At 44.5% G+C, this 27,126-nt stretch overlaps 1 protein-coding gene across 10 annotated transcripts in view; it reads right to left on the bottom strand.

The window, feature by feature from the left end:
* RBFOX2 (RNA binding fox-1 homolog 2) overlaps positions 1–27,126 on the bottom strand; it is an 839,083-nt gene that overhangs the window by 12,413 nt on the left and 799,544 nt on the right. For 9 of the 10 annotated variants that reach the window (XM_033935143.1, XM_033935145.1, XM_033935146.1 and 6 more), the window contains 2 exons: positions 24,221–24,312; positions 20,693–20,765 (listed from right to left, as the gene is read on the bottom strand). In XM_033935143.1, coding sequence (XP_033791034.1) covers positions 20,693–20,765; positions 24,221–24,312 — 165 coding nt within the window. Of the gene's footprint in view, positions 1–20,692; positions 20,766–24,220; positions 24,313–27,126 lie in introns of those variants that run through there. The other variant, XR_004538493.1, reaches the window with a different exon arrangement.

Raw genomic sequence — 27,126 nt, 5'->3', positions numbered from 1 at the left:
AAGGAGAAGGATGAGAAAGAGGGTGAGATTTGAGTAGACAGAGGCAGAAAAGTTGAAAGGGAAAAATCAATATGTTTGAGACAGGGACTGGAGCAAGAGAGGAGAAAAAAATGGACAGCAGACACTGGAAAGAGAAACGGAAGACAGACAAAATCAGAAAGAGAAACTGGGACTAAAAGCAAAATGACCAGACAACAAAAGGTAGAAAAAATAATTTTATTTTCTATTTTGTGATTACAATATGTCAGATTTGAAATGTGTATCCTGCAAGTGTTGGTGTTAGACAGCAACCGTAAACTAGGACCTAAAAGAGAGGAAAATCTTTTTTATTTATTTTGTAGCCTGCATGGGGTTGGAGAGGTTGTATCCCTATACTTCTACTAAGACTAACCCCCTCCTTTGCTGGCACACAGCGTGGGTTTTGGCAGTGGTGGCGATTGATCTAACATAGAAGTCCTGTGAGCATTGGAGCCGCCACCGGAGCTGGGGCCCTCACCGTGCATCACCAAAGGAGGGGGTAAGTATCTTAATAAAAAACCCAGCCCACGATTTAGCCTGTGTTTTAGATTTCGGTCCCTTATGTGATTTGAGTTTGACCCCCCTGCCTTAAGGGGTATCAGTTGGTGTTGGAGGCATGGGGCAGAGATCTGGGTAAATGAATACATCTTGCAACTTCAAGATGTTATGTAAGATATACCTCAGGTTGTAGTCATTTTTGTATTATACAAGGGTCTATTTTTCCCAGAAACAGGTTTTTCTTGTCAGTTGTACCAACTCTCTTCAAAGTTTGAAAAGTCAGGCTGTGAAGAGCTCTCTTGCTCATACCTCTACTAAGACTAACCTCCTCCTTTACTGGCGCGCAGCGTGGATTTTGGCAGCAGTGGCGATTGATCCAATGCTCACATAAATCTTGTGCTCGTCCGAGCAGCCGCTGGGGCCCACACTGTACGTCAACAAAGGAGGGGGGTAAGTATCTTAAAAAAAAAATATCCAGCCTGCGACTTAGTCTGTGTTTTATATTTCGGCCCCTTATGTGATTTGAGTTTGACACCCGTGCTCTAAGAGATCCCACGTGCCTATCCCAGGTTTTCTTGAATTCAAACACAGTCTCTTGTCTCCACCACCTTTTCCGGGAGACTGTTCCATGCATCTACCACCCTTTCTGTAAAATATGACCATTTTAATTATCTGGAAATCCTAGGCTTTAGACAGCGGCCTCCCTTTCTTGGCATGACTTGTCAGAACAAAAAAGGTGATCCAAAAAGCGAAATTCATTGGTAACTTCGAGGTACCAGAGAAGCACTAGTTTCATATCCAGCAAATGCCACGCTTTAGCCTTTTTCTTAGACTCTGTACGGTGTAAAACGGGCAAATGGACTTCCTGATCAACGTGAAAGGCCGAGACTACTTTCAGTAAGAAGAATAGAACCACGCTCAAGAAAAGCCCCGCTTCTATAAACTTTAGGAACGGTTCCCTGCAGGACAGAGTCTGTAACTTGGAAACTCAACTAGCTGATATAGTCATCACCAAAAACACCATCTTGACTGTAGGATTTAAAAGGGAAATCTCCTGTAAGGGCTCATGTAGAGTTGACATTGGAGGGAAGCCTTCTGGGTCAGCAGGGGAATCCCAATTACCTCCTTCCAGGTGGGCTGTTCCTTCCTGCCATCAGCAGCACTTATTGCAGGGACGCGTCAGTGGCTCTTTTACACTGCACATGGCTGACCTGGAAGCCTTCTCTCTGACATCAGAGCTAATATCACAGGGAAGGCTTGTGAGTCAGCCATGTGCAGTGTGTTAAGAGCTGCTGAAAGCAGAAAAAGCATTCCAGCTTGAGGATCCTGAAGGAAGCAAGTTTGGCCCTAGAGCGAGCAAGTAAAGGAGAGAGGGGACATGATCTGGTATAAGGGGGGGGAGGAGTGCATTGGGACATGGGAGGAGCACTGTTTTGTGACAAAGGCTGAAAGGCAAGGAGGGGGCCACGAACTCGGGAAGCAGCAGGGAGGGAGGAAGGGGGCACTAACTTGGGACATAGGAGAAAGGGAGGGAATAGAAATGGAGAACGGTTGGGCATGAGTGTGTGAGTGAGAGGAAAAGAGATGGTGCATATGGGGAAAGGAAGAAACAGGAAAATTGGGCATAGAGAGAGGAAGAGGAGTGAGGTAAAGATGCACGGGGAAGTGAAGGATGAGAGGGAGAAATGTTGAATATGGTGATGGAGAGAGAACAGAGGGACAGATTGAAGGGGATGCAAGGGGGAGGAATGCTGGACATAATGATGGAAGGAGAGATGTGGCATGGTGCTAGAATGGTGATAGAAGGAGAAATGGGCATGAGGCTGGTGGGCAGTGGTAACAAAATGCTGCACATGATCCAGGGGATGAGAGAGGGGAAAATTTTGGATGTGGCAGAAGAGGACCCCCTGGATCTCTCTCTCTTTCCCCATTTCTTCTGCAGCAAGGGAGGGAATGAGAGAAAGACAGATGGACAGTGAGAGAAAGACAGGTGGACAGTGAGAGAGAGCGGAAGACATGTTGCCAATAGGTGTGGAGGAGAGAGGAAGAAAAGTTGGACTCAGGGAGGGACAGAGAGAGAAGTTGGTTGGGGAAGGGAATGAGGTCCGGAGAGGAAGCGTGCAGGAGACAGAAGGAAATACTGGATGCACAGTCAGAAGGAAGTGCAACCAGAGATTCATGAAATCACCAGACAACAAAGGTAGGAAAAATGATTTTATTTTCAATTTAGTGATTGAAATGTGTCTGTTTTGAGAATTTATATCTGCTGTCTATATTTTGCACTATATTTGTCTATTTTCTATAGTTGTTACTGAGGTGACATTGCATATTTTAAAGTCATCTGCCTTGACCTCTGAAACACTCCCCAAATATAAATAATTAACATTTTCTCTGAGTGTGCTTTGTGTTTTAAAAAAATATTTTATGGTTACCGTTATGTATTAATAAGATTATATTGTATGTAAATGAAAAATGAATGAAAGAAATTGCATTACAATTAGTACTATTATTATGGGGGTGGGGTCAGAGCTTGAACGGGGTACTTGGTTGATATTTGTTGAGACTTAGGGGGGTACTTGGCTTGAAGAAGTTGAGAAACTCTGCTCTACATCAACCACAGCACACCAGTACTGTAAGGACTTCCAGGCCTTGGAATAGGCTGCTACTGTCAATGGTTTCTTAGCTCTAAGCAGAGTTGAACCAACCACGTCCAAGTAACCTTTGCTTGTCAGGGCCGCAGGCTCAAGAGCCATGCCATAAGTCCGAAGTGTTACAGATTCTCGATAGGGACCTGTCCCTAAGTGAGAAGATCCATTTGGACTGGCTGTCTGAGGCCTTCATCCCTCTGGAGGCGAACTAGGTCCACATAATATCAAGTTTCAAGTTTAATATAAATTTGATCGCTTATTCAAAATTCTAAGCGATGTACAATTCAATAAAATTACAAAATTTAGGGGACAACAAAACAGATGACACAAACTAAATCTTGTAAGACATATTTAAAAACTAATATTATAAACATATTAAAACAAAAGGGAAGAAAGGGTTTGCGGGGTCAAGAGGGCACCACTAGGACTACCAACTCTGAGATGACTTGGCCTAGCATTAGCCATGGGGGAAACACGTACAAGAGTCCTTTCTCTGGCTACTGTTGGACTAATGCATCCAACCCCGCGCTTCTGGGCTTATATCTTCGGCTGTAAAAGCAATCTACCTTTGTGTTTACAGTCGAGGCATTCACCTCTGTGGATGCCCCTACGGCTGAACTAAGGAGGTAAATGCCTGGAGGGATAGAGACGATTCCCCCAGATTGAGAATTTGCTGACTGAGAAAAGTCAGTCTTCACATTCATTACATGCATAGCCGAGAGGGTCTGCAAATAAGCTTCTGCCCATCGAAAGAGGAATTGAGCTTCTAGGCCTAACAGGGTGCTTCTGGTGCCTCCTTGCCTATTGACACAGACCACCATTGTTGCATTGTTTGAGAAGAATTTAACTGCCTTGCCTTCCAGAGACACTTCCAGTGCCTGAAGCGCTAGTTGAATGGCTCTGAGTTCTAGTCGATTTATACATCACTTTTGCTGAGCCAGTGTCCAACAACCCTGAACTGGGTGTCTGTTGCATTGACTGGCATTGGTTGCTAGAATCTCCTAGAAGGAAATTCGGAGAGGCATGCTCCTTCAGAGGGCAGCCAGCTGCAGCCACCACCGCAGACTGTTCTTTGCTTCCAGTAACCATGGAAACAGTTGCTGAAGAGTCTATCTGAGGAGCCCATCAAGATAAAAGAGTCTTGGAATGGCCACATGTGCACTCTAGCCAAGGGATCACCTCTATGGCAACTGCTATTGACCACAGGACCTGCAGATGCCATGCCATGGGAGTCGGACTCTGTAGCAGGTCCAAAAGCTGCTTCTCGAGCTTCAGTCTGCATGGCTCTTGAAGAAAGACCTGATCTAAGGCTGTGTCAAACAAAGCTCCCAAGTACTCCATGCACTGGGTCGGCTACAGCTGGATTTTCTCAAAGTTGACAATTCATCCCAAGTCCTGGAGGAGTAGGACCCCTCTCAAAACTACCAGTTCGCATTCCTCCTTGGACAGGGCTCTGATTAGCCAATCGTCCAAATATGGGTGCACCTGATACCTGGCTTGTGGAGGTGTGCAGCCACCATCACCACCACATTGGTAAAAGTGTGAAATACTGTCATGAGGCCACAGGGGAGCACTGAGAACTGGAAATGCTGCTCCAGGACATGAAACTGCAAGTAACTCCTGTGGGCCAGAAAGCCCAGTTACTTACCGTAACAGGTGTTATCCAGGGACAGCAAGCAGATATTCTCACTAATGGGTGACGTCACCGACGAAGCCCCGGTACGGAGACTTGAAAAGTGAATCGCAACTTTAAGTTTAGAAAGTTCGCGAATAACCCGCACCACGCATGTGCGAGTGCCTTCCCGCCAGACTTAGGCACACGGTCCCTCAGTTAAGATAAGCCATCTAAGAAGCCAAACTGGGGAGGTGGGTGGGTTGTGAGAATAACTGCCTGCTGTCCCTGGATAACACCTATTACGGTAAGTAACTGTGCTTTATCCCAGGACAAGCAGGCGGCATATTCTCACTAATAGGTGACCTCCAAGCTAACTAGAAAGGGATGGGGGAAGAGCTGGCATTTAAGAAAACAAATATTGCAAAACTGACTGGCCGAAGTGCTCATCCCTTCTGGAAAAAATTTTCAGACAGTAATGTGAAGTGAAGGTATGAAGTGAGGACCAGGTGCCAGCTTTGCAGATTTCCTCAATAAGCATAGATCTGAGGAAAGCTACAGAAGCTGTCATAGCACAGATTTGTGAGCAGTGACACGACTCTCCAGAGGCAGTCTGGTCTGAGTATAGCAGAATGAGATACAGGCAGCCAACCAGTTGGATATTGTACGTTTTGTGACAGGATGACCCAACTTGTTAGGATCAAATGAGATGAAGAGTTGGGAAGATATTCAATGAGGCTCTGTCCGATCAATGTAGTAGGCCAAAGTGCGTTTACAGTCCAAAGTGTGCAGCACCGTTTCTCCTGGATGAGAATGAGGCTTAGGGAAAAAAACTGGAAGAACTATGGACTGATTGAGATGAAAGTCCGTAACTACTTTCGGGAGATATGTGCGTAGAACCATTTTATCATGGTGAAAAACTGTGAAAAGTGGATCTGTGACTAATGCCTGTAGCTCACTGACCCTCCTGGCAGAAGTGAGTGAGATGAGAAAAACAAATTTCCAGGTGAGAAGTTTGAGATGAGCTGTTGCCATTGGTTCAAATGGTGGCTTCATCAACCTGGAGAGAACCAAATTAAGGTCCCAGACAACAGGCAGAGGCTTGAGAGGTGGTTTAACATTGAAAAGCCCTTTCATGAATCTGGAGACCAATGGATGAGCAGTGAGAGGCTTTCCCTCGACTGGTATGTGAAAAGCTGTAATAATGCTGAGATGAACTCTGATAGATGTAGATTTAAGACCAGAATCAGAGAGATGAAGTAGATAATCCAGCACCAATTCCAATGACAAGGAAGCTGGATCATGATGATGATGACGGAAACACCAGGAAGAAAACTGAGTCCACTTTTGTTGATAACACTGTTGAGCGGCTAGTTTCCTGGAAGCGTCAATAATAGTGCGGACAGGCTGAGAGAGATGCAATGATGTCAGCCCAAGAGATACCAAGCTGTCAGAGGTAGGATTGCAGGTTGGGATGAAGAGCTCCTTGATTCTGTGTAAGCAGAGTAGGAAATATTGGAAGAAGTATGGGCTCCCTAGTACTGAGTTGAAGTAGAAGGGAGAACCAATGTTGTCTGGGTCATCGAGGAGCTATGAGTATCATGGTGGCTGACTCCTGCTTGAGTTTGAAAAGAGGTTTCAGGATGAGAGGAGTGGGAGGAAATGCACAGAGGAACAACTGCGTCCAATCCAGAAGAAATGCATCTGCTTCCAGGCAGTGAGGAGAATAAAGCCTGGAGCAGAAGTGGGGCAGTTTGTAGTTGTGGGGAGCTGCAAAAAGTCCACCTGAGGAATAACTCACTGTGCAAAGATGGAATGAAGAGTTGTTGAGCTGAGTGTCCATTTGTGAGGCTGGAGAATTCTGCTGAGGTTGTCTGCCAAGGAATTCTGTTTGCCCTGTATGTAGACTGCTCGCAGGAAAAGATTGCAGGTGGTTGTCCAAAGACAATTCTTTTGAGCCTCTTGACAAAGGGGAAGATAGTCGGTGTCTCCTTGCTTGTTGATGTAGTACATTACTAATTGATTGTCCGTGCGAAGGAGAACTTAGTCGGTCGGGAGATGTTGAAAAGCTTTTAAAGTGTAATACATTGCTCTGAGCTCCAGCAAATTGATGTGAAATTTGCGTTCTTTGGAAGTCCAATAACCCTATGTTTGAAGGCCGCTCATGTGCGCTCCTCAGGTGTAGGGAGAAGCATCCATCGTGAGTACCTGGTGATGTGGAGGAAGATGGAAAAGACCTCTGGATAGATTAGAAGAGGTCATCCATCAGTGGAGCGACTGCAGAAGAGATGAGGTTACAGAGATATGCTGTGAGAACGGATCTGTCGCCTGACACCACTGAGAAGCTAGGGCCCACTGAGGAGTCTGAAGATGCAATCTGGCTAGTGGGGTGACATGAACTATGGAGGACATGTGGCCCAGGAGAACTATCATGCGCCTCACAGAGATCGTTTGTAGCTGAAACATCTGCTGACAGAGATGAAGCAAGGCAGCTAGGCGATCTGGAGGAAGAAACGCCCTCATGAGAGTATTATCCAGAATAACCCTGATGAACTGAAGACGTTGAGTCGGCTGGAGTTTGGACTTTGGGGAAATTGATTTCGAAGCCCAAGGTTTGAAGAAAAGAAATGGTGTGAGTCGTTTCCCAGGTCACCTCCTGAGACGATGAAGCCTTGATCAACCAGTCGTCCAAATCAGGAAACACCTGAAGACCCTGGGATCGTAGGGCTGCTGTCACTATAATTAAGCACTTCATGAAGACTATGGGAGAAGATGACAGGCCGAAGGGAAGAACTTTGTACTGGTAGTGACGATGACTGATCTGAAAGCGAAGGTATCTTCTGGAAGCCGGATGAATTGGTATATGCGTGTAGGCTTTCTTGAGGTCTAGAGCAGTGGTTCCCAACCCTGTTCTGGAGGACGACCAGGCCAGTCGGGTTTTCAGGATAGCCCTAATGAATATGCATGAGAGAGATCTGCATATAATGGAGGTGCCAAGCATGCAAATCTGCTCCATGCATATTCATTAGGGCTATCCTGAAAACCCGACTGGCCTAGTGGTCCTCCAAGACAGGGTTGGGAATCACTGGTCTAGAGAACATAGCCATTTGTTCTGAGCCAATAGGGGATAAAGGAGAGTGAGAGACAGCATTCAAAACTTCTCCTTGACAAGATATTTGTTGAGAGCTCGGAGATCCAGGATGGGTCTCAGACCTCCTGTCTTTTTGGGGACCAAGAAGTATCGGGTGTAAAATCCTTGGTTGTGTTGAGATGGAGGAACTTCCTTGATGGCATTGAGGAGGAGGAGAGAATAAACCTCCTGAAGAAGTAGGGAAGACTGCGTCAGATTTAAAGCAGACTCTTTTGGAGTATAGTTTGGAGGAAGGGTGTGAAAATGAAGGATATACCCTTGATGAATGATGTTGAGGACCCAAAGATCTGATGTAATGCGCTCCCAGCGATTGATGTAAATCTGAAGATGTCGCCCTATGGGCTGAGGCAGAGAAAGTAGTAGAGGAACTTTGGCTATGCTCTGAAGGAACACGTCAAAAAGGCTGTGCAGGTTTCTGAAGGAGCAGCCGGTTGTTTGGGTTGTTGACATGGCTGTTGTCGCTGTCTACAAGGCTTGGCGGGTGCCTGAGGAGTAGGTTTAGCAGCATATCTACGTTGGTAAGAGGAAGCAGGCTTAAAAGACCAAGCAGGTGGAGGCTTCTTTTTGGGTTTAACCAACACATTACACTGAAAACTGCCAAATACCCAAAAAACGAAGGAAAACAGCAGTTTCCACTGTAAGGGGGGGGGGGGGGGGGGCGGTGGTTTCCACTGTAATGGGGGGTTACCCTCCTCCAACCTCCCAATAGAAGCGCTAACACTTGTAGGCTTAATGGGGGGTTCCCCCCAAATCCCCCTCAGAGCGCTAACAGGAACTGTTATAAGGCCACGCGCATAAGTTCTGTGCAGGATTGTCAGTGCATTCTTGTCCGGTGTGCTTTAGTTGTGGTACATTTAGAGAGAGGAAGAGATAATGGTTACTAAGGATGGGCATACTGGATGGGCCATTTGGCTTTTATCTGCCATCAAGTTTCTGGTTTCTTATGCACTGCTACATCCACTCTATAAAGAACATAAGAAGTTGCCACCTCTGGGTCAGACCAGAGGTCCATTGCGCCCAGTGGTCCGCTCCCGCAGCGGCCCATCAGGTCTGTGACCTGTGAAGTGGTTCCTGACCATTTCTGTAACCTACCTCTACATCTATCTGTAACCCTCAATCCCCTCATCCTTTAGGAACCTATCTCTAAACCTTCCTTGAAACCCTGTAGTGTGCTCTGGCCTATCACAACTTTGTAAAGGAATGAAGTGTGGACCATGTGGCTGCTTCCTTCTCAATCTGTCTGTTTTCCCATGTCTTCCCCTCCTCTCCATCCATGTGCACCATACTTCCTCCTTCCTTATTCCTCCCTTTTTCCCCTTTCCTACTCCTCCCATCCCTGTGCACCATCTCCTCTCTAACCCACCCATGTTCTGACATCTCTCTCTTCCCCCTTCCTATGGTCTGGCATCTTTATCTCCTCCTTCCCTTCCCTCCTACCCCTTAATGTGTTCTGGCATCTCTCTCTCCTCCTTCCTTCAGTCTGACATCTCCCCTTCCCTTGATATGGTATCACTCTCTTCTGGTATCACTTCTCTTTCCCGCAGTCTCGCATATCTTTCTTACCTTCTTCCCTTCCCTCCTATCGTGATCTGGCTTCTTTCTCCTTCCCTCCCCATCTTCCTTCCAGTGGTTAGGCATCTCTCTCCTTCCCTTCCTCTTTTCCCATGGTCTGGTATCTTTCCCTTCCCTTCTCCCCCTACTGTGTTCTTGCATCTCTTTCTTCTTCACTTCCCTGGCATATTTCCTTCCCTCTCTCCCCCTTCCTCTTCCCGTGATCTATTTCCCTCCCTCCCCCTTTTCTCGTGGTCTCTCTCCTCTCTTTGCAATCTAGCATCTCTCTCTCAAACTCCTTCACTTTTATCCCTGCTCTGCATTTCTCTCTCCTTCCCCCCTCCTGGCATCACTATCCTCCCCTTCCCTCTTCCCACAGAGGTCTGGCATTTTCTTACCTTTTCCTCCCCATCTCTACAGTCCATCATCTTTATAGTATCCTCTCCCTCCCCCGGTGGAATCCTTTGCTTTTTGACTATTTTTATTTCTAGCACTCCACTCTTCAGCCACAGACAGTGTGAGTGAAGTAAATATGCTGCCTTTGGCGGCCCCAGAAGCCTTCCCCTTTTTATAACTTCCCACCATGGGGGCAGGAAGCTGTAAGCAAAGGGAAAGCTTCCAGGACCACTTAAGGCAGTATGTTTACTTCACTCAAGGTGCCTGTTGCCCTAAGAGTGCAGCTCCAGAAAAAAGGGTAAAAAAGTGCTGGATTCCACCTTGGAGAAGGGGGGGGGGGGAGAGAGATAAAATTCTGGATAGGCTCCAGGTCTTGGAGGGCTACCATCAGCTTGCGGGCCTTCAAATGAAGACCACTTTTCTAGCATCATCTTATCCCACCTCTCTCCCCATAGTCCAATATCCCTCCCTCTCTTTTCTTTTCTTCTTCACGTCCCCCCCCCTTGATGCTGAATGGGAGGGAGAGAGAAAAAACCTGAGAAGTTGCATCTCTCTCTCCATTCCACCCCAAGACCTAACATTTCTCCCTCCCTCCCATTCTCATATTCAACTTCTCTCCTTTTATCTTCCCAATTGTCCTCCCATCCCATCTCTCTCCCTGCCTTCCTCCCTCAAGTTCACAATCTTTCAAATGTTGTGACAGAGTTGCTATGACTTCTTGAAATTCGAAGTGCTTCTGTGTATCTAAATAGCTGAGAAATTTAGGAAGAAGATCCATAGGTGTTACTGCTGTGCAAAAGCACACTCGTTCATCTTAAAATCCCATAGTCTCTTCTACAGTCGAATTTGGGTTGTAAACTGCAAGGGAGGCGCTCCCTACCCACACCCCTTTTCACCATGCTTAGAAATTTCTTAACATAGTCTAGAAGGTTACCCAGAATCAGACTTTATTCCTCTGACATTCTCCTTAGAAGAAAAAATGTACTCTACAAATTCATATCAATCTCATTTACCAAACAAATCCCTTCTCTTTGTTTCAGGAAGCAGAGCTTTCTTCAGCTGAGTTTGCCTAAATAAGTTTAATTTTTTTTTTTTTAACTTCTAACATAAGCTCCAAAGGCCACAGTAGCCATCCCAATTCATAGTTTCGTGCAAGAGCAACAGTTTTTTATGTTGCAAACCCTACTAATGATTTAAAGGACAATTCCATAATTGGATGCCACAATTTAGATGCTTAGATGCAGCACACTGAATACTAATGGCATCTAGAATCTAAGATTCCATGTCAATAGCATCTGCTCCCCTCTCTTTCTCTCTCCTCCCCATTTCCATCCAGCATCTGCTCTCCCCTCTCCCCCATCCCCACTATCATCCAATGTCTGCCCCTTCTCTCTTTCCATCCACCCCACTTCCATCAGCATTATGCCCCTCTCTCTCCACCCCATTTCCATCCAGCATCTGCCCCTTCTCCTTCCATCCACCACCCTTCCATACCAGCATCCTGCCCCCTCACCTCCCCACCATTGCAGTATGCTTCTTGATCCAGCAGCAGCTGCTTTAAACTTAAATGCAGCTATGGCGGGACTGATCCCCCCCATTTTGTAGCTGAACATTGGGTTCTTTTCCCCAAGTGCATGACCTTGCATTTCTCTAAGTTAAATTTCATTTGCCATTTATTTGCCCACTCCTCCAGTTTGCTTAGGTCCCTTTGTAGGTCTTCGCAATCTTCCGCTGTACTGACTCTGTTACAGAGTTTAGTGTCATCTGCAAATTTTATAATTTCACACTTCGTCCCCATTTCCAGGTTGTTTATAAATACATTGAACAACGAGTACCGACCCCCTGGGGAACACCACTCGTGACCCTCCACCAGTCCAAGTAGTGGCCCTTCACTCCAATCCTTTGCTTTCTGCCTGCCAGCCAGTGTTTAATCCATCTGTGCACGTTCCCTCCACCCCGTGGTTCCACAGCTTCTTAAGTAGCCGCTCATGAGGTACCTTGTCAAAGGCTTTTTGGAAGTCGAGATAAATGATGTCAATGGATTCCCCTTTGTCCATCTGGCTGTTTATCCCTTCAAAGAAGTGGCTTGCCTTCAATTGTCCATTTTTTTTCTATGTGCTCGCAGATGCTGTCTTTTATCAGTGCTTCTACCATCTTGCCCGGAACTGAAGTCAAGCTTATCGGCCTGTAGTTCCCCGGGTCGCCCTTCAATCCCTTTTTGAAGATAGGTGTGACATTAGCTATTTTCCAGTCCTCCGGGATCTTCCCAGTTCTCAAAGATAGGTTGCAAATTTGTCAGAGTGTTTCCGCTATTTCATTTCTTAGTTCTTTAAGTACCCTTGGGTGGATTCCATCCGGTCCCGGTGATTTGTCGCTTTTCAACCTATCTATCTGCTGGAGGACATCCTCCTGGCTTACCTCTATTTGCGACAGTTTTCTTTCTTTGTCTCCACTTATGATCTCCTCCGGTTCTGGCACGATTGACGTGTCTTCGCTTGTGAAGACTGACGAGAAGAACTCGTTCAACCTGTCTGCGACCTCTTTTTCCTCCTTTACCACTCCTTTTCTGTCTCCAACACCCAAAGGTCCTACTTCCTCCCTCACTGGCTGCTTCCCTTTAACGTATCTGAAGAACGGTTTGAAGTTTCTTGCTTCCCCAGCCAGCCTCTCTTCGTATTCCCTTTTAGCTTTCCTAACCACTCGGTGACATTCCTTTTGGTGTTTTTTGTGCTCTTTCCAGTTTTCCCCGGTTTGGTCCTTCTTCCACTTCCAGAATGATTTTTTCTTGTCACTTATTGCTTTCTTTACTTAATTTGTTATCCATACCGGGTCTTTTGTTCGGTTTTTTTTGCACCCTTTCCTAAACCTGGGGACGTACAGATTTTGTGCTTCTTGCACCGTGTCCTTGAATAGAGACCAGGCTTTTTCAACGGTTTCTATCCCTTGTGAGCTATTTCTGAGTTTCATTACTCTCATAGCATCATAGTTTCCTTTCTTGAAGTTGAGTGTTGTCGTTGTGGTTCTCTTCACCTTTGATGCTCCTACTTCTAATTTGTACCGGATCATGTTATGATCTCTGTTTCCTAGTGGTCCTATTACTTCCACTTCCTTCGCAGGTCCCCCTAGTCCATTAAAGATTAGGTCGAGGGTGGCATCCCCTCTCGTTGGTTCCTTGACAAGCTGTTCCATGAAGCAATACCTCACAGCCTCTAGGAATTCTGCTTCCCTCGCACAGTTGGAGTTTCCAATATTCCAGTCTATCCCAGGGTAGTTAAAATCCCCTATTACCATCACTCTTCCGTTTGTGCATTCCCGCCTCAATTCTGCTCCCAGCTCTTTGTCGTTTACTTCTGCTTGCCCAGATGGGCGATAATACAGTCCTAATTTTGTGTCAGCTCCATTTTTTCTTGGTAATTTAATCCTTCCGCCTTTGCGGTCTCAAGTCGGTATCCTCGGTGTGGTTCAGTACTTCTTCCTTGGGGTTCTGGTTAATCCTTCAGTCTGCTCGATTCTTTCATAAGGTCCTTCATTCTTGGTGTCCGATGGTTGCTGGTGGTCCTGCTCTTCCACCTTCCTGTAGGCCTCCTCGATGAATCTCTCAAGCTCCCTTACTTGCTCCTTAATGTGGCTCTCTCTTGTGGGGTCCCCAGTTGTCCAGCGCGGTTCTTTCGAGATGTGGAGTCCCTCCAGCTCCTGAACCCTGTCCTGTAGTATACTGACTTCCTTCCTTAGGCTTTCCAGTTCCTGACACCGACTGCATATGTATGCCTGCCTTCCTGAGGGGAGGTAGTCGTACATATGACACTCCGTGCAGTACACTGGGAAGCTCCTCTGGGTTCCTGCTGCTTCCATTTTACCTTCTCTTGGTAGTCTCTGGGTGTGTGGTGTGCGAAGGTGGTCCCTGTTGTGCTGTTATCTGGGAGAAGAGAAAAAGAAAGACTTAGGGGATAAAGAAGTACTTGTGGCTTATGTTTTAGTTTAATCTGCTGGGCAGCCTGGTCTCCTGGCTCCTTCTTAAGGGCTCCTTCTTAAGGTGCTCTTGCTAAGGCGAGCGCCTTTGCCGCGCGCCGTTGGCATGCTCCCTTTTAAGGGGGAGCCCAGGTGATGACGCGGTGGGGGTGGGCGGAGCCGGTTTACCTCCCGACTCTCCTGTTCTCCCGATTCCTCTCCGTATTCCTCCCAACTCTCCTGCTCTCTCTCCTGCCTCAACCGGCTCCTTGCTGCACTCCTCCTTGTTCTGCTGACTCCAATCCGCTCACTCTCTCTTAAGGGGGAGCCCAGGCGATGACGCTGTGGGGGTGGGCGGAGCCTTCTCTCGCCACTGCCCCTTGGTCTAAGTTCACCTTTCTACTCTCCTGCTCTCCCGACTCCTCCTTGGGTAGGTTTATGAGACTTGGTGATAGTTTTAGTACTAAATCCTCCCGACTCTCCTTCCTACTCTCCTGCTCTCCCAACTCCTCTCCGTATTCCTCCCGACTCTCCAGCTCTCTCTCCTGCCTCAGCCAGCTCCTTGCTGCACTCTTCCCGGCTCTGCTGACTCCATTCCGCTCTCTCTCTCTTAAGGGGGAGCCCAGGCGATGACGCGGTGGGGGTGGACAGAGCCTTCTCTCGCCGCTGCCCCTTGGTCCAGGTTCATCTTCCTACTCTCCTGCTCTCCCGACTCCTCTTTGGGCAGGTTTATGAGACTTGGTGATAGTTTTAGTACTAAATCCTAGCTGTGTTTTCCTCTCTCTTAGCAATTTAGTTTCTTATGTATAGTCTGTATCACAGAATTATTATTTGTGCACGTGTTCAGAGTCATTGTGTCTATCTGCATGTATGTATATAAGCTCTGCATTACCTTATATTCATGCACAATTATTATCTGTTGGGCTAACAGCTTAATAAAGACAACTGCTTTTCCATGACAGCGTGGTCAGTGTTTATAAGCGAGTAACCAAGCAAAAGCTGTTCCTAGGGCAACAACAGAATACAGTGCTAACCCCTAGACATACAAGATTTTTATTACCAGAATTATAGCACTGAATATCCTACAACTCTTCCTCTCCTCTTTTGTCCAACCTTGCAGTCACTGAGATAAATAAGGTTTTCACTAGATGGATGTTTATCACTAGATGGATGGGAAAGGGGAAGAGATTGTGGAAGCACGGAATACCATGAACTAAACACCACCTTTTTAAAACTTACTTTCTCTGATATTGAGAGGGCTATAGTTAGGGACTGAACTGAGGGAGAATGGAAAGCAGAACTGTTCCCCATTCTTCACAAAATGGTGGGAGCACTGGACTATGTGAGCCTAAAGAAGCAGCAGCAGGAAGAGGTGGAATGAGACCACTGACAAAAGTTGGAGGGAATATGGAGAAGGAACATACAGTATTGTCTTACAAACTCTGTGTCTGGCTCTCTGGGATTCCTCCTGTTTAACTGCTGCATCATTGCTCCTCTCTTTACTCTGCAGCAAAGGGTGGCTATTGGCCTAGAATCTGTGAGCACCAGGGTAGTGCTGTAGTGGAAAAGGGGATGGGGAAGCAATAGGGCATGTCAATTTAAGAGGGTAGATTATTTTTTCAAACTTTATAAACTACTAGTGATCAAATTATGCAACTTTGCATGCTGAACCTAAAACTATCTTCAGAAACTGCTTAAAGTGAGTCTTTACCTATATCAAATGACAGTTGAAATATGTAGAAATTATTTAAAATTTACTTGAATGTACAAATAGTGTGAACTACAACTGTAGTCACATAATTTTATTTAAAATGTCATTTATGTAGTTAATTTATTTAACAAAATCCAGGAAAGAGGCCATATCGTTTGCTTCTGTTTTGGCTCATGAGTTCCCTGCTGACCATACGACCCTAATATAATGTTCTCTCCTCTCCCAATTGTACACATGAGCAGCAAAATCAGTTGTCATTTTTACACACTTTTCTATAGACTGGGTGTATTATGGCCAGTCCGAAGTCATTAAGGGCTTGTTCAGAAATACCTTTCATCTTTGCTGATGTCATGGTATAGGTAAGAGGAGGCTCAGAAATGCTAAGCTCCAGAGTAGTTGCCTCAGTGTTGATGGTATTTTCCTGGATCTCACCCAGCTGACTCTAAACTGTGTCTTCTCATCTCCTTCATCTCTGATCTTTAATATCTTCTCCACTGCACCTCTTCTCTCCTGTTCCTCTTCACTGCACAACATAGTTTGTAGAACAGACTCGCTATAACCATACCAAGCTGACCTTCTCACTGTAGACATGAGAATCTTCCTTACCTCTTCACCCACTGTTCTTTCAACAGTTGAAGCAGTGTCCAATTGCTATTTGTTTCTATATTGAACCAGTTTACAATGTAACAGTGGAGTACTAAGGGGGCCGGGGGGCCGCCCAAGTTCACGCTTTAAGGGGGTGCATAGCCGGCACACCGGGTCCTGGACCTCCTGCCCTACTCTGCCACTGCTGCTTTCCTGAACCAGCAGCAGTGACAATAAACTTTTCAGCCATTGTGGGACCTTTCTGCTGCTGCCGGTCCATCCCTTCCGTCACTTCCTTGTTCTGGAGCAGAGCCAGCAGCTGTGAGGAAGTGCAGGAAGGTCCCGCCATAGCTGCATTTAAGTTTAAAGCAGCTGCTGCTGGATCAAGAAGCATACTGCAATGGTGGGGAGGTGAGGGGGCAGGATGCTGGTATGGAAGGGTGGTGGATGGAAGGAGAAGGGGCAGATGCTGGATGGAAATGGGGTGGAGAGAGAGGGGCATAATGCTGATGGAAGTGGGGTGGATGGAAAGAGAGAAGGGGCAGACATTGGATGATAGTGGGGATGGGGGAGAGGGGAGAGCAGATGCTGGATGGAAATGGGGAGGAGAGAGAAAGAGAGGGGAGCAGATGCTATTGACATGGAATCTTAGATTCTAGATGCCATTAGTATTCAGTGTGCTGCATCTAGGCATCTAAATTGTGGCATCCAATTATGGAATTGTCCTTTAAATCATTAGTAGGGTTTGCAACATAAAAAACTGTTGCTCTTGCACGAAACTATGAATTGGGATGGCTACTGTGGCCTTTGGAGCTTATGTTAGAAGTTAAAAAAAAAAAAAATTAAACTTATTTAGGCAAACTCAGCTGAAGAAAGCTCTGCTTCCTGAAACAAAGAGAAGGGATTTGTTTGGTAAATGAGATTGATATGAATTTGTAGAGTACATTTTTTCTTCTAAGGAGAATGTCAGAGGAATAAAGTTTGATTCTGGGTAACCTTCTAGACTATGTTAAGAAATTTCTAAGCATGGTGAAAAGGGGTGTGGGTAGGGAGCGCCTCCCTTGCAGTTTACAACCCAAATTCGACTGTAGAAGAGACTATGGGATTTTAAGATGAACGAGTATGCTTTTTGCACAGCAGTAACACCTATGGATTGAGATGGCATTATACTTAGCTGTTAATATTGCACAAATGGTAAACCTTTATAGTAACCCAACTTTTTGAACATCTTTTGCAGAAACATGTGTGGTTGCTCTGGCAGAGGCAGCAAAACATATGGTGAACATTCATTGACCTCTGTGATAAGGATCAGAGCAGATGCCATTGGAGGTTAGATGGCTGATTGTTGCACAGAAGATTGTACATCAACCATAAAGCAAGGCAACATCTGCACTTGTCTGTGCTATTAATGTATTCTTCTGCTGCTGGAATAGCCTTTTCTGTGCTGAGGGGCTGACATGATGTCTGAACTGATGAAATATGATGAAAGTCAAGCCAACACTACTGTCCAACTGGAGTTGTTTCAAAGGTGCAGATAACAAAGGCAATACCTATGTTGGTCTGCACTTAGGACAAGTGCTCTGTTGCCTCAACATCAGGACTGTGAAAGTGAGCAGAAAATGACAGCATTTTAGGCCTTGAAGCCTCAGAGAGAGTTTGTACTAATTTGAATGATGTTGGGAGCTGATATCGTCATTGTACCACGTATAGGATTCAGAGGCAAAATCCACAGTGAAGGATCTCCTAGTGTGCAGTCAGTTGATCTCTGCACATGCAATGCTCTCCTTTCTCCTCCTGTGTGAGGAAGATTCTTCTTTACATCATAATGATTGTGAAGGTGGTTCAGGTGTTATTTTCAGACATGTGGAACATCTTGTCATATTTGCAGTAGCCTGATTATGGTCTGAGCCCAGACAATTCAGATGTCTGGAATGAGTGATGAGGTTCTGGATCTTTCTCCCAACACTGAGACAACCAGAACCCAGACTTCACCTAAGACATTTCACAGAACAAAACAATGAGAAACAGTATACAGACAAAGAAAACTCTTCAGTATGGGAAAATTTAATTTCTGTGGTTGCTCAGCAGGATGGAAAGAAAAAACTGAGAAGCTGAGGAGACCGCTATGTACAGGAAAGTTTGCACATATTCAACATTTATGCTAGTTTTGAGCCTAGGAAAGCTGTTCTGTCCTGGTGCCATTAGATGATGTCACCTACCTGTGTACACTTAACTCAGTCTTGCTCAGCAATGAAACATTTATTTACTGAAAGAATATACATTTGCAAAGTCCCACTTTTAACACAGAAATAAAGAATATGATAGCATTTAAAGCCCATCTAGCTTGCCCAGCTGCTACAATAGGAGTGGGCAAATTAAATCCCACATGCTTGGATTGTAGATGCCTACATTATAGCCCCTTTCCGCACCACTAATGTTTAAATTACCTCCACTGCTGCCATTACCACTAAGGAGAGAAAAGCAAAGGAAGGAGTTTGCTAGTGCTTCTGCCAATTACTTTGCTTTTGTGTCCATGATAATGTATCGATATTGCCATGTAATTAAATATGGACATGCAGAGCTCCAAGGGATAACCGAAAAACAGAACACTGTGGAAACGATCTTGATAAACAGTTTATTGTGAAAGACTCTTCACAGATAAAAGCAATGCATATACTTGAAAAGTCCAAATAGTACACAGTATCAAGGGATGACAGTGGCAGAGTAACCAGCAGGAATGCTAGCATGCTCTTGCTTGCGCTTTCATGTTAGTATTATTGATTACTGGAAGGAAGGGGGCGGGGGCACCACAGAAAACTGCATCCAGTAAGAGTTGGTTTTCTCATAATATCAGTGCCACAGGTATTTCATTTTTACAATAATTGATTAATTACTTGGTAATTAATTAAATTGCCTAGTAATTCTTTCACTAAAAAATGAATGCATGTGGTACAGGTACTTTGAGATAACCTCTCTTCATTTATACATATAGTTAATGTAAAGGTTACCCCCCTCCCAAACATACACTCTTCAATTCATATCAATTCACAATCCTTCTGGCCTAGTCATGGCTCCTTTACCAAAATGTTTGCCCAAACCTGTCCTAGGACAATACCAGGTCACTGTTAAGGATTACCCTTAATGGCTGGATTCAAGGTTAGGATTACCTCTGAGAAAACCTAGACATGTCCTCTTTTTAGAGAACTGGCCAGTTGTCCAGACAGTGGTTTTTTTTTTTAAATAGGGGAGTCTGGCTTTGGCTGATCCACAAGCCCACCTAGTTTGGCAGGGCCGGCTTATACCCCGGGGATAATTGGCTCTCCCAACTCCCCCTGGCCGCTGCAATTGAATCTTCAGGCACTGGCAGTGACAATGAGGTGAGCCTGCTTCCATTGGCTTGCCCCGGAAGCCACCTCTCTGCAGGTCCTGTCTACACGAAAACAGGAAGTCGCTGCAAAGAGGTGGCTTCTGGCAGCAGGCTCACCTCATTGCCATTGCTGGCTGCCCATATATTCAATTGCAATGACTGAGGAGGAGGTAGGCGAGGGAGTCGGGAGCCGAGAGGAGAGAGGACCATAAAAATGGCTGTAAAATTAAAAGCACCTTTAGAAATGGAAGCAGGGAGAGCTGAAAAAGCAGCTTTGAGGTCAGAAGAGGGAGTGCTGAAGTGGCATATGTGGCACAGTGTTTAGAGCTACAACCTCAGCACCCTGAGGTCGTGGGTTCAAATCCCATGCTGCTTCTTGTGACCCTGGGCAAGTCACCTAATCACCCATTGCCCCAGGTACATTAGGTAGAGTATAAGCCCACCGGAACAGATAGGGAAAAATGCTTGAGTACCTGAATGTAAACCACTTGGGCTATAAGTAGTATATAAATACAAAAATAAAAATAAACATGAGGAGAGGGCTGGAGAAACAGTATGGAGGAAGGAAGGCAGGGATGGAGAGAAGCATCATGGAAAGGAGAGAGGGCTGGAGAAGGGTAGTTCTGGATGGGAGGGAAGACAGAAACAGCAGTAGAGGAGGTTGGAAAGAGAGAGGAAGAGAAGCACCCTTTGGGAAGGGGGGTTAGAGGGAGGGGAAAAGAAAAGCACTAAAAGGGTAAAAAGGATGGGAAGGGGAACAAAGGAAATGGGTGAAAGAAGTGGGGGCATTGGGTGAGGCATGGGGTTGTGGATGGAGTGTGGGTAGGGGTCATATGTCCTCTATTTGTCTTCACAATTATGGTAACCCTATTCAAGGTCCATGATTGCAAGTTTGCAGAAGCAGCACTGTCTCTGGGACAGAATCATGACTGCTAAAGCAGTGACCAGACTACATACTGTATGTTCATCAAGAGAATGGAGTTCTAAAAGGAAAAAAAATCTATAAGTAATTAAAAACGAACCCAATCTCAGTCTTGGTTCCAACTCATTTGGAAGTACAAAAGAGTAGGAAGCTGATAGATAAAAATAAAATAAAAACCAAGAGAAATTGTGTGTAAGGAAATATTGAAAATACAATGTATGAGACCCTCCACCACTCTTTGTTCAATTTTTCTTTGACAACAGAAAATATAAAATATTTGCTTACCACAGCACCCACTCCATAGCTGGCAGCGGGGGCCAAAGCATGATAGGGATCAGCTGTGTAAACCCGTCCGTAGCTGAAAAATAAAGGGTTACCAGATAACTAACTTCTTCATTATGAAGCAGAAGAGGTAGGGTGACAATAGGTTTCCCATTTTAAGCCTGCATGAGTGAGATATCATACACATTTCCCTTGACTGAGGGGAAGATTCTCAAAACTAAAATGTGCCTTTAACGTGCTTGCTAAACTGGCTCCAGTCAGTTTAGCATGCATGTATTTTAGTGGCAGATTATCAAAACGGCTTGCAGTGATCTTTTCCGCATTTTCTAGCAGTCTCTGATATTGCCATGCAAATGTAGTACAATGAGGTCATTAATAATAAAATGAGCACTCTGAGTGATTCTCTATAATCACCAAGTGATTCCCTAACCTCGCTGTGCCACATTTGCGGCCAAAATTTGCCAACAGGTCTGAGCTATCGTAGCCTTACTCTCTGATCAATGCACTGTTAGGAAAGTAAGGTTTGACAGCTCAGAACCCCTCTCCAACGCAAATTTTTTTAAAAAACCAACGACCCCCGAATCGAAGATCAGCAGGAAATTCCCACTTTCTCCCACCGTTGCCCAAACCCCTGTGACAACTTCCCCCATGCCCTCGACTCTATACACACACACACAGCAGGAGAGATGCCCATTCTCTCCTGCTGTTGCCCATCTCCCTCCCCCGACAACTTCCCCATGCCCCTGACTCTACATCCCCCCGCAGTGGGATAGATGTCCACTCTCCCGCTGTAGCCCAACCCCAACTCCCCCCTTGTCGACTCTACTTCGGTTATATTTTTTCTGTTAGAAGTCATAGAATTCTGTTCTAAACATAGAAACCTGATTGCATGTTTCTATGTGTACACCAATAAATGGCTATAGTGTATTAACTTTTATATCAGTCCAAATAGTATAGTAATTTATCAACGGGGGACTAGATATTCAAATCCTCTTGAAAATTCACCAATAAACAGTGTATTTGGAAAGCCTCAGTCCCACCACTCCACCGCTTTACCATTTGCAACCGCGGGAAGAATTACGTGGTAACCTTCATCATTGGCTGTTCCGCATTCATAAATATTTAAATATAGTTGCATATTTAAATATTTATGAATGCGGAACAGCCAATGATGAAGGTTACCACATAATTCTTCCCGCGGTTGCAAATGGTAAAGCGGTGGAGTGGTGGGACTGAGGCTTTCCACATACACTATTTATTGGTGAATTTTCAAGAGGATTTGAATATCTAGTCCCCTGTTGTTGATAAATTTCTATATGTTTCTATGTGTAGCAGATAAAGGCCAAATGGCCCATCCGCAGTAACCATATAGATAGAAACATAGAAACATGATGGTAGATAAAGGCCAAATGGCCCATCTGAAGTTGTTGTCCTCCTATAGTTGCAAACTTTGTGTTTGTGTCCTCCTATAGTTGCAAAAGTGTGTCACTATATCTTTCAACATCCCCCCTTCAATAGTGGAGAATAGCTCCCTCTTCAGTTAGTACCAAAGCAATCAAACGCCACTGAAACATAAAAAAAGAAGGCGGGGCATGGGGAACTTCCCCAGAGAAAACATACATTTCTGTTCTGCTCTGTAATTTATGAAAAAACAATAATTAACATGAACTCGCAACTTTGAAGTATTCAGAAACCAACCTACTCTGTGCATTATCGCATAATAATCCCAAAGTACAATAAAAAATAGTGTTGCTCTTAATAAACTCTTTACTCTTGTTTTGTGTGTATGTGTGTATGTATGTATGTATACTCATCCAACTGACAGTAGAAGAAGTCCTGTGATGGACTCTAGAACTGTCCCTAGTAGCAGAACAGGGCGGGTCTTAAAGAATCCTATCTCTTTTAACAGAAAGAAGATTACCGAGGTAAGAACCTAATCTTCCATTCTGTTGCAAAGACATATGATTTTGTACTGATGCTGATGTACCAAAGCAATGTCAGACGTCTAGGGAAGGACAGATGAGCCTGCCCACAGCACTAAGGACCCAAATGTGGCATCTTCTTGGTCCACCACATCCACTCTGTAGAACCTGATAAAGGTATGGATCATAGACCAAGTAGCTGCTCTACTGATTTCATCAGGTGGAACAGCCCGGGACTCCACTCAGGAAGACACTTCTAGTCAAATGTGCTGTAGTTGAGATAGGTGGCAGTTTTCCACAAGCAATATATGAAGAAAAAATTGCCATGCAAATCCATCTAGCAAGCCAAGTCTTGGAGGCTGACCTGTCCTGTCTTGATTGGCTGGTCAGCACAAAAAGATGGTCAGATAGATGGGAATTATTGATCTTCTCCAGGTAGTGGATTAGGACTCTTCACACATCCAGCCTCTCCAAAATCCTGTCCTGTTTAGCAAAGCTGTAGGGTGAAAAGCGGGCAAACGAATCTCTTGATTGACATGAAAAACTAAGACCACCTTTGGAATAAATAAAGGAACCGTTTGTAAAGAAACATGAAGAAAGGTTCTCTGCAAGAGATAGCCTGTAATTTTGAGACCTCACTGAGACAATGGCCACCAGAAATACCGTTTGATGACAAGGTCCAAAAGGGACCCGCTGGAGTGAGACAACTTCCTAACTACCTCACCTTTATTTCAAGCTAAGTTTTTCAAAACAATTTGCACTTTAACTCATTGGAGTCTGCTGTTTTATAAAGAAATGGACACTTTAAAACAAATATTTATTTAGACACAGTTTAAACCTTTCTACCGATTGAAGATGGTGCAGTGATAGATTACTGAAAACACTTACAGTGATTTGTCCCCGGTTTTGTGATTTTCTTACCATCCGTTGGTTCTGAGCACCTCCTCTGTTTAAAGGATTTACATTTACTCACAGTCCCTTTTTCTTGTTTGCTTATTTGTTCAGAACTTTGGGGACATTTTTTGTCAAAATCTTACCCAGTAGTGTGATTGGGAAGGTCCAAAAGGGACACATTTTGCAGAGGCTCATATGAAGCCTAAGAGGCCCTTCAGAACAACATTAAGGACTCATGACAGGTGAAGCCAACGCAATGGAGGATGCAATCTGAGTGCCCCCCCCCCCTCAAGAACTGAGTGTTGTCTGTAAAAAGAAAGCAGAGCAGATCAGAACATACTAAAGAGGGAGCTATTCTCCACTGGTGAAGGGGAGGAGTTGAAAGATATGATGAGACACACCCATCTGCAAAGTTTGCGACTATAGGAGGACAACAGCTTCAGTACAGAGTCCTATGTCTTTGCAATACAAAGAATCTCATTCTCAACAATATTCCTGACCTCAGCTAGCTTGAGTGGATTGAAATCCTATCTTTGAAATCCATCCTTCTCTCAGGATACTGAATTGAAGAAGATATGAAGAAGGATAACAGAATGATGTCAGAAGCATTACTGGAAAAGGAGAGATCAAATCCAATGGCACCAAAGGTTAAGTGAGCAGAAATGATGAGTGGAGATGTTGGTACTGAGGGAATGTACTACATATACTTCCATACCTGTCGCTGTAGGCAGCTGCTGCTGCGGCGGCTGCTGCTGTAGCTGCTGTGGCAGTGGCTGGCTGTGTGTATCGGTAAGCTGCATATCCACCCTGTAGGAGGAGCGAGATAAAATGAGGCAAGTTACAAATGTTTCCCAACCACAGTGACAAAAGAACAGAGGGGTTGGGGGGAAGAAAAAGTCTCAAACTGCTTGTATTTCACATGTCACAACTGCAAAGTATATGGGGAACAGTGCAGTCAATCAATGTGCCATGTATTTAAGGGAAAAAGGCTTCAGTTAACCTCAACATGGAAGATTTCACTTTCTAAGAACATTCAAACTAAGAAGTTGGAAGTACTGTATAGGATGCCCCAAATATTGTTTTGAAAATCAGCTTATTCTTATTTCCAAAATGAACTGTGCAACATTTCATTTTCAAAAATATTTAACTGAGCCTCTAGGTGACACAGGAACATAGCTTACAACATGCCATCTGCTTGTCTGAAATATTACCTATTATGCCTACAGAAACTGAAAAGTCATATGAAGAAAGACTTCTTGCTATGAAATATAAGGTGTCTGACAAACGTCAAATTATTTTACTTATATCACCTGCTCAACCCTTGGAAGTGTAGTTTTCATTTTTTATTCTTTTACCTTCCCTCTCCCAAGAGTGCATTAGAATTTTCTGCAGTCTCTCCCTGACAGCATAATCGAAATCTGTCTAGCCCCACTGCCCTTAAATTGTAATGGAATAGTGCTTGCATTCTTCTCGTGTACAGTGAATTCTCCATAGCTTTCCCTTCCTTAACCTCCTAGCAATCTAAATAAAAATCTGTTTCTATTAACTTTTAATTTAAAATAATGGTATGCACTAGTTAAAGCAGCATGCCTCCTAGGACTGTACAAAGAATCTGGCAACCACTGAACTTTGTATTTGTTGTTAAATTCTGCCCCATCAGCTAGAAGATGGTTTGCAAGGGAGCAGAGGTTCTATTCTGGGTGGAGGCCAGGGCAGATCAACTGTCAGAGCACAATTGCACCAGGCTGCAAAGAAAGCCATAAGCATGTAAAGAGTAATTTTATAATAGGACTGTATTTTAAAAAGGCATCTATTTTATAATTGTTTTGTAATAGTATACCATTGTGACTTTGTATAAAACCAAATGATATAGCAAATTTTAATGAACTTTAAGCTGATTATTTTAAATAACAAAAAAATCTTAAATCTTTTGTTCCAAATCAAATTCAGTCCAGCAGTGAACACATGTGGATTTATCACTGGTCGGCCCTCTTTTTTGATTTAGGGGCACAGCTGTGTTACTTTAAAAAGACAGGTTCATGGCCTTGCTACAGTAGAATCCCAGTTTTCAGGCACCCATGGGGATTGGTGAATACTGGATAACATTTTTTCTGGTTAACTAAGAGTGTGTTAGAAACCTTGTCTAACGCACTCATATCCCCCCTCCCTTCCTGAAGCACCAGTGTGACAGTGGTCCTGAGCCACAAAGTTTTCAAGTTTTTATTTGATTTTGTTGCTTATCAAACTTCTAAGCAAGTTTAAAATATAAAGGGGGAAAAAAATAAAAACGCCAATAACAATACAAATATTATAAAAAATTAAGATAAAACAACTTTAAACAAATGGTATAACTAATATAACAAACAGGAGAAAGACAAGATGGATGTCACAATCAACCTAAAAGGGTCTTTATTTAAATTGTACAAACGTAAAAAGGGACTCAATAATGTGTGTACTCTTTTTACGTTTGTACAATTTAAATAAAGACACTTTAGGTTGATTGTGACATCCACCTTGTCTTTCTCCTATTTTTGCATCCTTATACCAAGACAAGGGGTTCTTCTTTTGTAACTAATATAAGACATGGTGGACTAGACTAACACGAAACGATAGGTAGATGGGGAAGAAATACAGTTGATATAGGATAGAGAAAAATTAAGGAAAGAACAAAAGGAAGGGGAATGCTGCAAATTGTTCTTTTGAAAGATTGATGTGAGGAAGATAGAGTAAGGTTTAGATATTGAAAGCATCTTTAAAGCCCTCCTCCCTCCCTCCAGCCCCAAAGTGCAAATCCTCCCTCAAGCCCCGAAGCAGCTACGACCCCCCCCTTCCGCCGCAAAGCACCAGCACGGCAGCAGTCCTGAGCCGCAAAGTCCTTCTCCCACAAACCCCGAAATAGAAGAAGCAGGCAGTGGTCCTGGGCCACGAACTCCCTCACTCGTTCTCCCCCTTCCTTACCTGAGAACAGCCAGTCAGCAGGAAGCAGTCTCAAAACAGGCAGCTCGCAACCAGCAGCTGGCACTGATAAGGCCTTTCCTATGATGCGTTGAGCAACTTGTTTTGAGGTTGCCTCCTGCTGACTGGCTGTGCTTGGGTAAGGAAGGGAGGGAAGGAGTTCACAGCTAAGGACTACTGCCTACTTCTGCCATTTGGGGGCTTGAGGGAGGAGGGCTCTGCGGCTCAGGACTGCTGCCATGCTTTGGGGCGGAAAGGGGGAGTCGTAGCTGCTTTGGGGCTTGAAGGAGGATTTGCAGCTCAGGATGCTGCCACTGTGCTTCAGGGGATCTTTTTTTTTTATATCAGTGATTCTTTTTGTCAGTTGTGTAAGAGTCACGGTTAACTGAGACTCTACTGTATTAAACTATGCTTTGGGAAGTTAAACCCCAATTATGCTTCCATTTAGCTTATCTAAATACACCCCTGAAATCAAGCAATTTGCTGAAATATTGATGCTGGATGGATACATGCGTAATGCTTCCTGTTTTGCACTATGTAGGTTGAACATATTGAACCAGATGATATACATTAGAACAGGTGTGCCCAAAAAGATTGTGATCGACCAGATCGCGAAGGCAACGCGAGTCAATTGCGTTGCCTTTGCATTCTACCTGCTTCCCAAAG

The sequence above is a fragment of the Geotrypetes seraphini genome, chromosome 2, assembly GCF_902459505.1.
Source record: "Geotrypetes seraphini chromosome 2, aGeoSer1.1, whole genome shotgun sequence".
Classification (NCBI taxonomy): Eukaryota; Metazoa; Chordata; class Amphibia; order Gymnophiona; family Dermophiidae; genus Geotrypetes; species Geotrypetes seraphini.
The sequence above is the reverse complement of the archived record's forward strand: the minus strand, read 5'-3'. Positions and strand labels throughout refer to the sequence as shown.